Raw genomic sequence first — 17239 nt, forward strand, 5'->3', positions numbered from 1 at the left:
GTTTTGGTAGCATGATTCCATGCTCTCTGGGGGTTCCTTAGAGAATCCCCCCCCAGTTCTGCTCCTAACAGTTTTCCAGGTCTGTGGGCAGCACACGCTTCTGTAGTCCCTCAGACAAGGTTCTGCCCTCCTGCTGTTTGACCAGCTGAAGCAGGGGACATCAGAACAAAGGATTTCCTGTAGGAGAGGGGTGCAACCTCTTCTCCTTTGGAAATAGAAGTTACTGGGCTTAGGAGGGGTAGCCTTCCCAAGCCACCGGGCTGCTTTGAAGAGCACATTTGGTACCCTCCTTGCACAATCTGCTTTGCACCAGTCCAGGGACCACTGGTCCCTGCTCTGGCACAAAACACACAAAGGAAAGGGGAGGGTACACTTCCCTGTCCAGCTCCACCCCTAGGATGGTGCCCAGAGCTCCCAGGTGGCCACTTGGTTCTGCCATCTTGAAACAAAGACGAGCAGAGGCCTCTGGAAGCATCTGACTAGGTAGGCCGGGTAGATGACAGAGACCCTCCTGATAGGTGGTCATTCGAGAGTTATATCAAACACCCTTTTTGCCTTATTTAGGGACTCCCTTGAGGGTGGTCCCAAGATTTATCGTGCATAATTCCACCAGGACTCCTCTGAAAAGAGCTCTTCTGCTCCTAGCTTCTGGAACCCCTGCTGGGCAACACACAAAGCGAACACGACTGCATCACCTGATAAGACTTCTCTTTGCAACATTGTTTCCACGGCTCCGGTCAGCATTCTGCAACATTTCCACGTCTGTGCATCCTCTGGGGTCGGCAAGACTTCAGCTGCACCAGGAAGCAGGAAGGAATCTCCCTTGGAGCGAAGGAGTCACTCCCTTGCATCCACAGGCACCTAGCACCTAAGGCAACCACGTCTGGCTGGTGGGATCTTCTGTCCTCCAGATCCGTGAAGATTCTCCAACACAGATGGTGGTACTGAGGGATCCCCTGGGTCCTTTCTGCAAAGTGGGAGACAGTAAGCCCTTGCCTCTGCCACTGGGACAGAATCCCTGTGCACCGCGACTGCTGCACCAACCAATGCTTGTGGACTTCTGCCCAAGGGATCTTCAGGCTCCTAGGAGCCCCGGCCCCCAGAACTCTACCTCTGCAAGGACAGTCTCCCCTCTGTTGCTACAGTGACATGGGAATCCTCTCCAGATGTGCTGACTGGGTCTCACTGCGACTTACTGTGCCTGCTGCCAGTGGGTTTCTTGTGGGAGATCTGACTGCCCTTGCTGGCTCTCCTGTTTTCTGAGGGTCAGCCCGGACTCCCCTCCAAAGACCAAGTCCCCAGGGACCTTGCTGGTCCTCCACAGCTCTGCAAAAAGTCGAACTGCTCCTCTTCAATTTGCTTGTTGGTGGCCACACTGACACTGAACCGTCCACAATCCAGCGACCATCGAGGGACAGCCTGTAGACTACTTCAGGGACTCCTTTGCAGCTCCTGGACCCCGCAGCTGGACTTCATCCATCACTGTTGACCCGGATCTTCAGCTACAGAAGGGTGGTCATTGGCTCCTGCACCATCTGAATACTCCTGCGTGGACTGTGTCCCCTTCTCTTTCACGTCTTCTTGACCCAGAATCCACCCTTGGGTTCCACTGGTCCCATTCTACTCCTGCATTTTTCAACCGTGACAAACCATCGTAGCCTGTGGGAAAACCAGGTAACTTACACCTCTGCGCCCGGCCGCTGGGAATCTACTAGGTACTTACTTTTTGGGGTTCCACTCTCTCCCAGCGCTCATCTAACCACTCCATACACAAGATGGACTTCATCCATCACTGCTGACCCAGAGCTTCAGCTACAGACACTCCTGCATGGACTGGACTGTCCCCTTCTCTTGCAGGTTGGGACTCCTGCTAATATTCCATTTTTTTAGTATATGGTTTGCCCCCCCCCCCTTCTTTTAATAGGGCCCTTGCTATTTAATGCTTTTTCTAATTACTTAACTGTGTATATCTTGTGGATTCATACCTCCAGAGATAGGTATACCAATGGTAGTCTAGTCTAGTGTGCTTATAAAGTACCTTTATTTTTGCCATACTGTCTTGATTCCTTTCATGTGTGGTAAGTTACTCTGACTACAGTGGTATTGCAGGCTCTAAGATTGGGGGAAGCTTCCAACCCTCTCTCTGGAATCTCTACTCATCTGGATCCCCAAGCAAATCGGGACCCAACCTGTATGTCTTCCGATCGATCTATACCCATACTAAGACCAGACTAAGATACTAAGGAAGATCCTGTTGCACAAATACATGCAAGTTCCCCCATAACTTATCCACCAGAACAGGTTTGTTCCAGGGTGTAGTATCTCCCACAATCTTCAACATCTATTTTATGTATAGGATCAGGTTGAGGGGTGCTTCCCATTCCCAGCCTGCCTGAAACTTGACTTGGAGAATGAGTCTGATAGACTCGATGGGGGGGTACTTGTTTCAGGTCCTTGCATGGATGGGTATCGGTAGGAGCCTTATGGCCCACACTCTACTCCATAAAACTAATCCTCTCTCTCGTGTCATGCTAGGCTATAACATCTCCCCCAGTTCACTGTAGATCACAACACACAAAGGGTTGCCCACTCTTTCCACTGCTGCTTGCGATGTCTATGGAGCTGCTTGCCATTCAGCCGCGGATAGAGGACAGACAATTGGGAATTCCACTCGCTGTCTGGACACACTGTCGCCAGACGTGGGCAACCTTCTATTGTTTGTTGGCGACACCCAAGCAGATTTCGCCTTCATTCAAAACTCATTGCAGTCATTTGACAGGTATATAGCCTTGAAGTCAACTGGAACAAATCCCTCATCTGTCCGCTACACCCTCCTCAACCCCGCAGGAGATCTGCCTTGGAGGCACTGCTTACGTGGTGCAGTTCTGGAGTCCAATACCTCGGAATTCGCCTATAACCGTCCCAGACTGATTTATTAGATTGTAATTTACAACCTGCCCTCACAGTGCTGAAATCCCTAGTGCACTTTTGGTGGTGGTTACCACTAGCCACTACCAGGAAGACTGCTTTATCAAAGATGGTAGTCTTACCCCAATTCCCTCAAGTACTTCTCCAACCTGAAAATTACATCTCCCCTGTAGCTCCTTTTGCGAGCTAGACTCATTACTGATAGGCCTTATTTGGGGGTAATGGCCGCTGCCACACAGCCCTGAAAAATCTACAATTACCTATTGGAAGGAGTGGCTTAAACGCTCCCTTGTGGGCTAGTTCCTGGCAGCACAACTGCAATGGGTCGCCAGATGGTTGGCAAACCGTAATCTAGTGCAAACATACCACAACTCCTGGCCCCTCACAGCTGCTAACGTAGTCTTCGACCCATGACTCCCACCACCCCCACCCCACGTACTCCATGTGTGGAGGTAGCCATAAAGTTCTCACCAGAGCACAATTCCTCACTCCACATGTTCTCCCCCCCCCAACATGCTCTGGGATTCCCAGATAGGTTCCTGCCCTACCCTGGGACATATTCAGCTACAGAAACGCACAGCTGGCATGAGAGGTCCGTAACTATAGCCGAGGACCTGTTTGCAGAAGGCCAACTCCTTTCATTTGAGCAATTTCAAACATACTACGGCCTCCCACTGGGCATTTCCTTATTTGCGATAAGTAACATAACACTTACCTGTCCCTGTGGGATACACAAGATAAAGAACCCCCTACACATGCAGTTCTCCAGACACTCATTACCATGGGTGACAGTAGATATTTAATCTCATGGCTATAGAAGGCACTTTGATTGCCCTGAGAACCTTACAGACAAAATGGTAAGAGGACATAAGGAGAACATTAAATGACACTGAATGGGACCATGCCCATGGCTTACCCCAAACGGTTTCGGGGAATGACAAGATTTAAAATGATAAAATTCCATATCCTTCATCGGGCATATTTAACCCCCACACAACTGAACCGCTATTTCCCCATGGAACAACTGTATTGTCCTCGCTGCCAGTCGGGAGACGCAGACCTTTCGTCAATGCTATGGTCCTGGCCTACCGGTATCCCTTACTGGAGATACACACTGTCCTCTGCGACGTCACTGTACTCAAGACATCTCTACGTGGGAGGCATGTGCTCTTGGCATCTTTAAGTACAAAAGGAAGCACTCAGTCCGCACTAGTTTCACTGGACTGGCTCATTTACTCGCCGAAAGGACACTCACTCTTCACTCGAAAGCCCCAGCTGGTCCTCCATTGGCAGCATGGCAGGGAAAAGTAGCAAACAAGAAACGTGCTATGAAGAGGCACGACATCTTCGGGAACGCCCAATTTCCATAGAATGAGACACCCCTTTGTCAATTCCTGTACCTCATAACTCCAGGGGATTCCCTCAGGTCATTGACGTCGAGTGCAGAGGTCAATTCAGGTGCTGGGTCTTTGCTGTTCTTGAGGCTGCAAAATCCTTCACTGTTACTTTGTCGCTGATCAGGTCCGCTGCTCACGGGAGTCCTGAGTCTTTATTTATTTTTTATAAAAAGGCAGGCAAACCTCCTCTGTTTCTTGGAGGCTCAGCTGCAAGGCGAGTCGTCTTCTTGGGCAGAATCCCGTGAGGTCAGCAGGCAGGTAGGTAGGGCTGGTACCAAATCAGCTGTGGCTGCTTCTTCTCCTCCTCCTTGCAGGGGTGTGACTCTTTGTCCCTGCTTTGTAGGTCATCGAGATCAGAGTTCTAGTGGTCCAGAGATGCCACCTAAATACTTAATCTAGGGGCATTACAGGGAGTGCCAGGTAGCAGCCAATGGGCTGACCACCTTTAGGGTGACTACACCCTTCTTATGACCACTTCCGCTGGAATGTCTATCCTGCCTGGGAGAGGTGTTACCACCCCCACCTTTACCCCACTGAGTGCAGGCATTTGTCTCTGGCCCTCAAGAGCGCTGGCTCTCACCTTGAGGGGCCAGACACGTGTCTAAGGTTGTTGAACTGGTCAGGACCACTCAGTCAACATACTAGTAGCTGGTAGGTTTTCAGGAGGCACCTCTAAGATGTCCTCTGGGTGCAGTTATTAAATAAATCCCTCAACGGCATCAGTAAGAATGTATTAACCTGAGATGCTGGATACCAAACATCCCTATATTCAGAGAATCCATCATGTAGCTTGGAAACTCGTAGTGACCAGTGTCGGGCACATGCATTTAAAATGGCTTCCCTGGTCATTTACTAGGACTGAAAATGGAAAAAAAAAGACATAGCAGGTGCATATCTGCTCATGCAGCTATGTCCTCACATGTAATATAAACCATCCTGCCTGGGGGCCGTAAGGCCTGCTAGAGGAATTACTTACATATACTGCATGCAGTGTTTAGGGGATATTGCACACAGGTTATGTGTCATGTCGTTTTCACTTTTGTATACAAGACATGCAGCCTGCAATGTGGTTGGTCAGGGGTCCCTTAGGGTGGTACTATTTGTGAGCAGCCCTTGGCTACCCTCTTTAGTACCCCACACAACAGGGATGCCATATACTAGGGACTTAAAGTGGGTGCTAACGGTTTTGCTAATAGAGGAAAAATGACCATGCAGTTTTGTGGAAAAAGATCTTGTACTGCAGACCTGGTTAGCAGGAAGCCAGTGCACTTTCAGTCGAAGTTACAACAGAAACCAGGCAAAAAGTGTTTGGGAGTGGGGAGCAGATGACCATGTCAAAAGAGGCATTTTCCTACAACGCGCTTATACCTCTTTACTGTATCCAAGTACCCATCCAAACTAATACAGTTTTTATTTATTAAGTTTTGCTGCACCTCTGGTTTGAAGCCTGACAACTGGAGCCAAAGAGGTGTACAGAGAAATATGTTCATTTTTACACTCTCTGAAGCAGTGTTTGCACCATCTAGTGCACAGTGGATATTGGCAACAAGTCTCAGCAGCTTCAGAGTCTACCTCTTTGAAATCCAGGACAGAGGTTGGAAGATTAGGATCAAAGCCTGAAGATCCTGGACTCTTTCCCAGGGAAAGACAAGAAACCGAACGATGTCCAAAATGGTACAGATGAAGCATCTAAGGAGTCGGGTGCAATTTCAGTAGGTTGATTGTGAACTTTAAAGATGACAGGAGGTTTACCGTAATTTGTAGGTGGCTGATGACTGCATGGGGCGAACCTGCCTTCAACACCCAGTTGTGCAGCTAGGGGACGACTGGAACCCCAGACCCCTGAAAATGAGCTGAGACTACCCCATCACTTTTGTGAACACCTAGGGGGCACTTGTGGGACCGAAGGGAAGCACAGCAAACTGAGAAGGCTCCTGTCCCACTGTAAACAAGTGGTAGCATAGATGGGCAGGGAGGACGGGTATATGGAAATAGGCATCCTGCAGGTCCAGCACCACCATTCAGTCTCCTGGATAAAGTGCAGACAAAACTTGGCCACGGTGACACTGTTCTTCTTGGCCACCAGGAAATAGTGCAAATAACAAGCAAATCATACGTCTGGCACTAGCACCCTTCCAACAGGCCCTTTGGCCAATGGGCTTGAACTTCTTGTCTCAAAATCCTCCAAAAGTCATTATGGGGAGGGCAGACACTGCAGCGCCCAAGAAATTAATGAGGGAGATTACCCTTCTGCGGGACCCACCTGTCGCCTGATTCAGCCTGCCGTTAGCTGGCAAGGACACACTAGGATCGGCAGGTGGGGCTGCCAAGAAGAGTGGGGTTTTTAAGAAGTGAGGGACTGGTCACATAATAGCAAGGTTTTTGTAGCAACCCTTGGCTGCAAAGTTTCCATGATTACTGAGCCATTGTGGCTCTCTCAAATTTATGCTGAACTTAGCCTGGCTAAGGCATCATGAAAGATTGTAACAATCAGACAGGAGGGAGAAGTGGCTAGTGAAAATGGAACATAAGATAAACGTGTATTATCTTTGCCCGAAATAGGAGTCCTGCATCCGGAAGGGGATCTGTTTCTTTTTCCTCTTTAGCATGAAATCACAGGCTGCTGGATATCTGTGAGGAGGCGTTGGAGTCAGTCTTTGCTTTTTTAGTGGAGACGGACACAGTGGCCTCAACTCCTCCCGTTAGGTAAAAGTTGCAAAGTTTGCAAAGGAACCTGCACTGGATAGTCTAAAGAGACTGTTCTTCACGGACTGAAAGGTGGTGGATGCGGAGAGACATATAGCTTGAGGAGGCTTTGAAGTGCGCTCTACTCTCTTTTTCGGAGTCTAAATTAGTGACAAGGTGAAAAAACCGGTTATCAGGAGACATGGCAAGTTGACGAGGGGATGATAACCTTGATAAATGTAGAGGCAATTTTGAAGCAAGTGATCAACAGCAATGGAGTAGCAGTCCGTGTTGACATCGCACATGAAGGTTATAATCTTGCTCTTTTTGAGGTTTATCGACATAGGGGACCTTGACAGTGTCCGCTGGCCCTGCTCTTTGACATAAATGAATAGACGATTGGTGTTCTAGCTTTGACATTAGGTGTGTTGAGTGTTCTAACAACATCAATTTAGATGCAGGCTTAGAAACAGATAACAATAGTAATTATGTTGATGTCTACTACTTAGGTGGTGGGTGTATTGGGTTTCTGGTATGTTCTCCATGACATCGATGAGTGGTAGATGTCGATCCTGCCTTCAACAGAGCAGGTTGGAGCAGATGCTCTTCACACAGTTACCTTACACACTGATCTCAAACAATGTAGAGAACAATATAGTTAGTTTATTTTCTTCCCAGATCTCCTTTTTCTTGATGTCCCTCTATGGGAGTCCTTAAGAGAAGCAGGCTGACTTCTAGAAGATGCAAAAGATTTTTTTTTTTTTTTTTAAACAGATGCAAAGTGTGCTCGACAAAGCTGGTAAGTGACAAAGTTGGAAGTGGTGCTCTAAATCCTCATTGGAATGGGTCTAGAAAAAGGAACTTATGTCAGTGAGCAGGGGATGGTTATATGCAGCTCTGCTCCGCCATGTCTGGGTCGTATGGGCTCAGTGTGGAGGATTGCTGAAGAAGTCTCAGGATCCAGTCTGGCACCCTATGGTATATTCTAAAGGTGAATAATCTTTGGTTAGCGTTATCCATCAGATCAACAATGTTTATCAGTTCCTCTTTAATTCGGCAAGCAGTGCCTCATTTTAGGCAGCATATGAGACAGGTGCTGCCCATATCTCGAGCCATGATTAGGAATAAATACTATGCATTTCATCCAACTGCAACAGAGCAGAAAATCCTGTGTTTCTTAATATGCATCACTTTGTAATATTTAGAATAGATGTTTAACAACACACTTACTGGAGGTAACGGAAATTACAGTGTACATGAAAACATGCGCTAGTGATGATAAATACCATGGAGTGCCAGGAATTGCTGTGGTAGCCACTGGCTTTGCTTTTTGAGCAGCCTTTTCTTCCTCTGTCATTTCCTCCTCTTTTGGTTCCTGGAAGTAAATATAAGCGGTTATCAAGCATATCTGAATTCACTTACCAAGAATCTAAAAATCATACATATTGTGGGATCTGTATCATATTTCAGTGAGCTTAAGTGGTCAAAAACTACTGATGTTCACCATAGTGATACTTTTATTTAGTTGATGCAAAACAACGTGAGCCACTTTGCTTGCTTGATTAAGATCAAATTTCGAACAGAGGTATGCACCTGGTAGATCAAATATTCATTACCATGCAGTGGGGGAAACTTATAATACCCCTTGTTGCATGTTCGCAAACAACAAAAATATAGACTTGTATCCTGATGCTTAAGTGATCCCATATTTATAATATAAAAACGAGTCTAGAGGATTTGTAAAGCGCATGGCTGCCCAGAGGCCTCCCAGTGCTAGTGCAGTGCCACTAGACAGAACATCAGACATTACATAGTAAACATCCAGGTCTTTATGGCCTTAGAAAAGGAGAGCTCACTAGAAAGGTGTTGTATCTCAAGAGGGGGAATATCCAGCATCTAGAGCCTAAATAGCAGAAGGACTGGCCTCCACAACAAGGCTTCGGATTCCTATGGTTAAGAAGGAACTGAGCAGAAGGGATCTAGGCAATCTATTTGGGATATAAAGAGAGGCAAAGGAACTCAACAAAGACGTTGTGCAGGATGCATAAGGCTTTGAAGTAGATATATGTTGAACCGGAAGACAGTGTAAGGACTTAAGAGCTTTCCTTGCAGAGTGCTGCCATGGGAAATCTGTCAGCAGTCTGGAAAATTCGTTTTGCACAACCTGCAACCAGTTGGTGATATATCCTGGTGAACCAAGATTTAAAACATTGCCATAATCAAGTCGAGAAAGGATGAGGGTTTGTGAAACTATTAAATTGTTTCACAAACAGGGTACCTGTCAACAGTTAATCAGAAGCACATGTGCTATGACTATTTGTAAAGAAATGGCTCCCTGTTGCAGTTACCCCCCACTTTTTGCCTGATACTGATGCTGACTTGACTGAGAAGTGTGCTGGGACCCTGCTAACCAGGCCCCAGCACCAGTGTTCCTTCACCTAAAATGTACCATTGTATCCACAATTGGCACACCCTGGCATTCAGATAAGTCCCTTGTAACTGGTACTTCTAGTACCAAGGGCCCTGATGCCAGGGAAGGTCTCTAAGGGCTGTAGCATGTATTATGCCACCCTAGAGACCCCTCACTCAGCACAGACACACTGCTTACAAGCCTGTGTGTGCTGGTGAGAACAAAATGAGTAAGTCGACATGGCACTCCCCTCAGGGTGCCATGCCAGCCTCTCACTGCCTATGCAGTATAGGTAAGACACCCCTCTAGCAGGCCTTACAGCCCTAAGGCAGGGTGCACTATACCATAGGTGAGGGTACCAGTGCATGAGCACTGTGCCCCTACAGTGTCTAAGCAAAACCTTAGACATTGTAAGTGCAGGGTAGCCATAAGAGTATATGGTCTGGGAGTCTGTTTTACACGAACTCCACAGCACCATAATGGCTACACTGAAAACTGGGAAGTTTGGTATCAAACTTCTCAGCACAATAAATGCACACTGATGCCAGTGTACATTTTATTGTAAAATACACCACAGAGGGCACCTTAGAGGTGCCCCCTGAAACTTAACCGACTGTCTGTGTAGGCTGACTAGTTCCAGCAGCCTGCCACACCAGAGACATGTTGCTGGCCCCATGGGGAGAGTGCCTTTGTCACTCTGAGGCCAGTAACAAAGCCTGCACTGGGTGGAGATGCTAACACCTCCCCCAGGCAGGAGCTGTGACACCTGGCGGTGAGCCTCAAAGGCTCACCCCTTTGTCACAGCCCAGCAGGGCACTCCAGCTTAGTGGAGTTGCCCGCCCCCTCCGGCCACGGCCCCCACTTTTGGCGGCAAGGCTGGAGGGAACAAAGAAAGCAACAAGGAGGAGTCACTGGCCAGTCAGGACAGCCCCTAAGGTGTCCTGAGCTGAGGTGACTCTGACTTTTAGAAATCCTCCATCTTGCAGATGGAGGATTCCCCCAATAGGGTTAGGATTGTGACCCCCTCCCCTTGGGAGGAGGCACAAAGAGGGTGTACCCACCCTCAGGGCTAGTAGCCATTGGCTACTAACCCCCCAGACCTAAACACGCCCTTAAATTTAGTATTTAAGGGCTACCCTGAACCCTAGAAAATTAGATTCCTGCAACTACAAGAAGAAGGACTGCCTAGCTGAAAACCCCTGCAGAGGAAGACCAGAAGACGACAACTGCCTTGGCTCCAGAAACTCACCGGCCTGTCTCCTGCCTTCCAAAGATCCTGCTCCAGCGACGCCTTCCAAAGGGACCAGCGACCTCGACATCCTCTGAGGACTGCCCCTGCTTCGAAAAGACAAGAAACTCCCGAGGACAGCGGACCTGCTCCAAGAAAAGCTGCAACTTTGTTTCCAGCAGCTTTAAAGAACCCTGCAAGCTCCCCGCAAAAGGCGTGAGACTTGCAACACTGCACCCGGCGACCCCGACTCGGCTGGTGGCGATCCAACACCTCAGGAGGGACCCCAGGACTACTCTAAGACTGTGAGTACAAAAACCTGTCCCCCCTGAGCCCCCACAGCGCCGCCTGCAGAGGGAATCCCGAGGCTTCCCCTGACCGCGACTCCTTGAATCCAAAGTCCCGACACCTGGGAGAGACCCTGCACCCGCAGCCCCCAGGACCTGAAGGACCGGACTTTCACTGGAGGAGTGACCCCCAGGAGTCCCTCTCCCTTGCCCAAGAGGAGGTTTCCCCGAGGAATCCCCCCCTTGCCTGCCTGCAGCGCTGAAGAGATCCCGAGATCTCTCATAGACTAACATTGCGAACCCGACGCTTGTTTCTACACTGCACCCGGCCGCCCCCGCGCCGCTGAGGGTGAAATTTCTGTGTGGACTTGTGTCCCCCCCGGTGCCCTACAAAACCCCCCTGGTCTGCCCTCCGAAGACGCGGGTACTTACCTGCAAGCAGACCGGAACCGGGGCACCCCCTTCTCTCCATTCTAGCCTATGTGTTTTGGGCACCACTTTGGACTCTGCACCTGACCAGCCCTGAGCTGCTGGTGTGGTGACTTTGGGGTTGCTCGGAACCCCCAACGGTGGGCTACCTTGGACCAAGAACTGAGCCCTGTAAGTGTCTTACTTACCGGGTTAATCTAACAAATACTTACCTCCCCTAGGAACTGTGAAAATTGCACTAAGTGTCCACTTTTAAAACAGCTATTTGTCAATAACTTGAAAAGTATACCTGCAATTTTGATGATTTGAAGTTCCTAAAGTACTTACCTGCAATACCTTTCGAATGAGATATTACATGTAGAATTTGAACCTGTGGTTCTTAAAATAAACTAAGAAAAGATATTTTTCTATATAAAAACCTATTGGCTGGATTTGTCTCTGAGTGTGTGTACCTCATTTATTGTCTTGTGTATGTACAACAAATGCTTAACACTACTCCTTGGATAAGCCTACTGCTCGACCACACTACCACAAAATAGAGCATTAGTATTATCTATTTTTACCACTATTTTACCTCTAAGGGGAACCCTTGGACTCTGTGCATGCTATTCCTTACTTTGAAATAGCACATACAGAGCCAACTTCCTACATTGGTGGATCAGCGGTGGGGTACAAGACTTTGCATTTGCTGGACTACTCAGCCAATACCTGATCACACGACAAATTCCAAAATTGTCATTAGAAATTGATTTTTGCAATTTGAAAAGTTTTCTAAATTCTTAAAAGTCCTGCTAGGGCCTTGTGTGTTAAGTCCCTGTTTAGCATTGTCTTTTAGAGTTTAAAAGTTTGTTAAAAGTTTGAAATTAGATTCTAGAAACAGTTGTAGATTCTTAAAAAGTATTCCAACTTTTAGAAACAAAATGTCTAGCACAGATGTGACTGTGGTGGAACTCGACACCACACCTTACCTCCATCTTAAGATGAGGGAGCTAAGGTCACTCTGTAAAATAAAGAAAATAACAATGGGCCCCAAACCTACCAAAATACAGCTCCAGGAGCTTTTGGCAGAGTTTGAAAAGGCCAACCCCTCTGAGGGTGGCAACTCAGAGGAAGAGGATAGTGACTTGGAGGACAATTCCCCCCTACCAGTCCTATCTAGGGAGAACAGGGTCCCTCAAACCCTGACTCCAAAAATAATAGTCAGAGATGCTGGTTCCCTCACAGGAGAGACCAACACCTCTGAAATCACTGAGGATAGCCCCAGTGAAGAGGACATCCAGTTAGCCAGGATGGCCAAAAGATTGGCTTTGGAAAGACAGATCCTAGCCATAGAAAGGGAAAGAAAAGAGATGGGCCTAGGTCCCATCAATGGTGGCAGCAACTTAAATAGGGTCAGAGATTCTCCTGACATCCTAAAAATCCCCAAAGGGATTGTAACAAAATATGAAGATGGTGATGACATCACCAAATGGTTCACAGCTTTTGAGAGGGCTTGTGTAACCAGAAAAGTAAACAGATCTCACTGGGGTGCTCTCCTTTGGGAAATGTTCACTGGAAAGTGTAGGGATAGACTCCTCACACTCTCTGGAAAAGATGCAGAATCTTATGACCTCATGAAGGGTACCCTGATTGAGGGCTTTGGATTCTCCACTGAGGAGTATAGAATTAGATTCAGGGGGGCTCAAAAATCCTCGAGCCAGACCTGGGTTGATTTTGTAGACTACTCAGTAAAAACACTAGATGGTTGGTTAACTGGAAATGAAGTGTGTGACTATGTTGGGCTTTATAATTTGTTTATGAAAGAACACATTTTAAGTAACTGCTTCAATGAAAAGTTGCATCAGTATCTAGTAGACCTAGGTCCAATTTCTCCCCAAGAATTGGGAAAGAAGGCAGACCACTGGGTCAAGACTAGGGTAACCAAAACTTCCACTGGGGGTGACCAAAAGAAAGGGGTTACAAAAACTCCCCAGGAGAAAGTGGGTAACACTAGAAACAAAGAGAAAGAGTCCTCTGTAGGCCCCCAAAAACCAGAACCGGTGGGTGGGCCCCAGGACACAACCCAAAACAAAGGTGGGTACCAGGGTAAGAACTGGGATGCCACTAAGGCATGGTGCCACAACTGTAAACAGTCTGGGCACCACACCAAGGACACTTCTTGTCCCAAAAACAAACCCCAGAACAAAATTCCTGGGGTAACCAGTGTAGCCATGGGAGATGACTCCTCAGATGAGGAGGTCTTCCTAGCCTTCAACTGGAAACAGGGCCCAACAGGTGAGTTGGAGATTCCAGAGGGAAGTAGACACTTCCACCACCTACTGGTGAATGGAATCCCAACCACTGCCCTGAGAGACACTTGTGCCAGTCACACTATTGTGCATGACAGGCTGGTGCTCTCAAACCAGTACATCCCAGGTGAGACTGCCAGGGTAAGAGTTAGCCTAGACAGGGTCACTAAGAGGCCTGTGGCTTTAGTGCCCATAGAAGTGGGTGGCACTCTTAGCTGGAGAAGGGTAGTAGTCAGTACAGACCTCCCCCTTGATTGTCTCCTTGGAAATGACTACCCAGAGGTTAGTCAGAGCTCAAGAGAGGAACTGGTCCAGTGCCAGTCCTCTCCCAAGGATTCTGGAAGTCCTGCCTCTGCAGTAAATGCAAGCAGGCCCCAGAAGAAGAAGAAAAGGAAACAGAGTAGGAAAGGTGGACAACCTTTAGCCAAGGTTCCAGCAAGCCAAGGAGATTCTGCTCCAGTAGGGGAGAACTCCAAAAATGGCTCTGATAAAGTCCAACCTGACCCACAAGAAGTCCTGGCTAGTCAGGCAACTGTTAAGCCTGAGTGGGTGGCTCCTCAGCTAACAGAAGAAAGAGTGGAAGAAGGGTGTTTACTACAAGATGTGGTAACCCCCCACTCTAATACAGCAGACAGGCACCCTGAACCCAAAGAAGCCTGTAACTTAGCCCCTTCCCTTGTAGGTGAAGAGCTAAAGGTGTGGTTCTGGGCACTGACAGCTGTCAGTGGCCTCTGCTGGGTGTTAGCCTTTATGGCTGCACTATCCTTGGCATGGTGGTCTGACCCCATGCCAAATAACAAGTTAGGCCCCCTGACCCTGTTGGTCATGGTGGGGTTACTCCAGCTCTGGGTAACCTCTTTGGGTAAGCTAGGGGTGACCCTGGCTAAGATAAGATTAGCAGAGGTGGATACCTCTGACCTCAAAATAGAGAGAATGGGTGAAGACATAAAAAGCACAGACAAGAGGCAGTTCAGACTAGGTCCTATCACTGTGGAAGTGGGTCAGTTCCCCAGAGGGAATGACCTGAACAGGAGGATGTAAGGCAGAGTAGGCCCTGCAACAAACCAGCCATTTCCTCTACTCTTCCTCGCCTGACAGACTAGGAAGACTCTTCCAGCGTTGGCTGAGTCTCCTGGCCTGTGGGCTGGGGGGGGCTTGTGTAAAGAAATGGCTCCCTGTTGCAGTTACCCCCCACTTTTTGCCTGATACTGATGCTGACTTGACTGAGAAGTGTGCTGGGACCCTGCTAACCAGGCCCCAGCACCAGTGTTCCTTCACCTAAAATGTACCATTGTATCCACAATTGGCACACCCTGGCATTCAGATAAGTCCCTTGTAACTGGTACTTCTAGTACCAAGGGCCCTGATGCCAGGGAAGGTCTCTAAGGGCTGTAGCATGTATTATGCCACCCTAGAGACCCCTCACTCAGCACAGACACACTGCTTACAAGCCTGTGTGTGCTGGTGAGAACAAAATGAGTAAGTCGACATGGCACTCCCCTCAGGGTGCCATGCCAGCCTCTCACTGCCTATGCAGTATAGGTAAGACACCCCTCTAGCAGGCCTTACAGCCCTAAGGCAGGGTGCACTATACCATAGGTGAGGGTACCAGTGCATGAGCACTGTGCCCCTACAGTGTCTAAGCAAAACCTTAGACATTGTAAGTGCAGGGTAGCCATAAGAGTATATGGTCTGGGAGTCTGTTTTACACGAACTCCACAGCACCATAATGGCTACACTGAAAACTGGGAAGTTTGGTATCAAACTTCTCAGCACAATAAATGCACACTGATGCCAGTGTACATTTTATTGTAAAATACACCACAGAGGGCACCTTAGAGGTGCCCCCTGAAACTTAACCGACTGTCTGTGTAGGCTGACTAGTTCCAGCAGCCTGCCACACCAGAGACATGTTGCTGGCCCCATGGGGAGAGTGCCTTTGTCACTCTGAGGCCAGTAACAAAGCCTGCACTGGGTGGAGATGCTAACACCTCCCCCAGGCAGGAGCTGTGACACCTGGCGGTGAGCCTCAAAGGCTCACCCCTTTGTCACAGCCCAGCAGGGCACTCCAGCTTAGTGGAGTTGCCCGCCCCCTCCGGCCACGGCCCCCACTTTTGGCGGCAAGGCTGGAGGGAACAAAGAAAGCAACAAGGAGGAGTCACTGGCCAGTCAGGACAGCCCCTAAGGTGTCCTGAGCTGAGGTGACTCTGACTTTTAGAAATCCTCCATCTTGCAGATGGAGGATTCCCCCAATAGGGTTAGGATTGTGACCCCCTCCCCTTGGGAGGAGGCACAAAGAGGGTGTACCCACCCTCAGGGCTAGTAGCCATTGGCTACTAACCCCCCAGACCTAAACACGCCCTTAAATTTAGTATTTAAGGGCTACCCTGAACCCTAGAAAATTAGATTCCTGCAACTACAAGAAGAAGGACTGCCTAGCTGAAAACCCCTGCAGAGGAAGACCAGAAGACGACAACTGCCTTGGCTCCAGAAACTCACCGGCCTGTCTCCTGCCTTCCAAAGATCCTGCTCCAGCGACGCCTTCCAAAGGGACCAGCGACCTCGACATCCTCTGAGGACTGCCCCTGCTTCGAAAAGACAAGAAACTCCCGAGGACAGCGGACCTGCTCCAAGAAAAGCTGCAACTTTGTTTCCAGCAGCTTTAAAGAACCCTGCAAGCTCCCCGCAAAAGGCGTGAGACTTGCAACACTGCACCCGGCGACCCCGACTCGGCTGGTGGCGATCCAACACCTCAGGAGGGACCCCAGGACTACTCTAAGACTGTGAGTACAAAAACCTGTCCCCCCTGAGCCCCCACAGCGCCGCCTGCAGAGGGAATCCCGAGGCTTCCCCTGACCGCGACTCCTTGAATCCAAAGTCCCGACACCTGGGAGAGACCCTGCACCCGCAGCCCCCAGGACCTGAAGGACCGGACTTTCACTGGAGGAGTGACCCCCAGGAGTCCCTCTCCCTTGCCCAAGAGGAGGTTTCCCCGAGGAATCCCCCCCTTGCCTGCCTGCAGCGCTGAAGAGATCCCGAGATCTCTCATAGACTAACATTGCGAACCCGACGCTTGTTTCTACACTGCACCCGGCCGCCCCCGCGCCGCTGAGGGTGAAATTTCTGTGTGGACTTGTGTCCCCCCCGGTGCCCTACAAAACCCCCCTGGTCTGCCCTCCGAAGACGCGGGTACTTACCTGCAAGCAGACCGGAACCGGGGCACCCCCTTCTCTCCATTCTAGCCTATGTGTTTTGGGCACCACTTTGGACTCTGCACCTGACCAGCCCTGAGCTGCTGGTGTGGTGACTTTGGGGTTGCTCGGAACCCCCAACGGTGGGCTACCTTGGACCAAGAACTGAGCCCTGTAAGTGTCTTACTTACCGGGTTAATCTAACAAATACTTACCTCCCCTAGGAACTGTGAAAATTGCACTAAGTGTCCACTTTTAAAACAGCTATTTGTCAATAACTTGAAAAGTATACCTGCAATTTTGATGATTTGAAGTTCCTAAAGTACTTACCTGCAATACCTTTCGAATGAGATATTACATGTAGAATTTGAACCTGTGGTTCTTAAAATAAACTAA

The 17239-nt window shown here is 48.9% G+C and overlaps 1 protein-coding gene across 2 annotated transcripts in view; it reads right to left on the minus strand.

Moving 5' to 3' along the window:
- TCERG1 (transcription elongation regulator 1) overlaps positions 1–17239 on the minus strand; it is a 737036-nt gene that overhangs the window by 466949 nt on the left and 252848 nt on the right. For both annotated transcript variants that reach the window (XM_069244676.1, XM_069244675.1), the window contains exon 9: positions 8297–8385. In XM_069244676.1, coding sequence (XP_069100777.1) covers positions 8297–8385 — 89 coding nt within the window. The remainder of the gene's footprint in view (positions 1–8296; positions 8386–17239) is intronic.

The sequence above is a fragment of the Pleurodeles waltl genome, chromosome 7 (assembly GCF_031143425.1).
Source record: "Pleurodeles waltl isolate 20211129_DDA chromosome 7, aPleWal1.hap1.20221129, whole genome shotgun sequence".
Lineage (NCBI taxonomy): Eukaryota > Metazoa > Chordata > Amphibia > Caudata > Salamandridae > Pleurodeles > Pleurodeles waltl.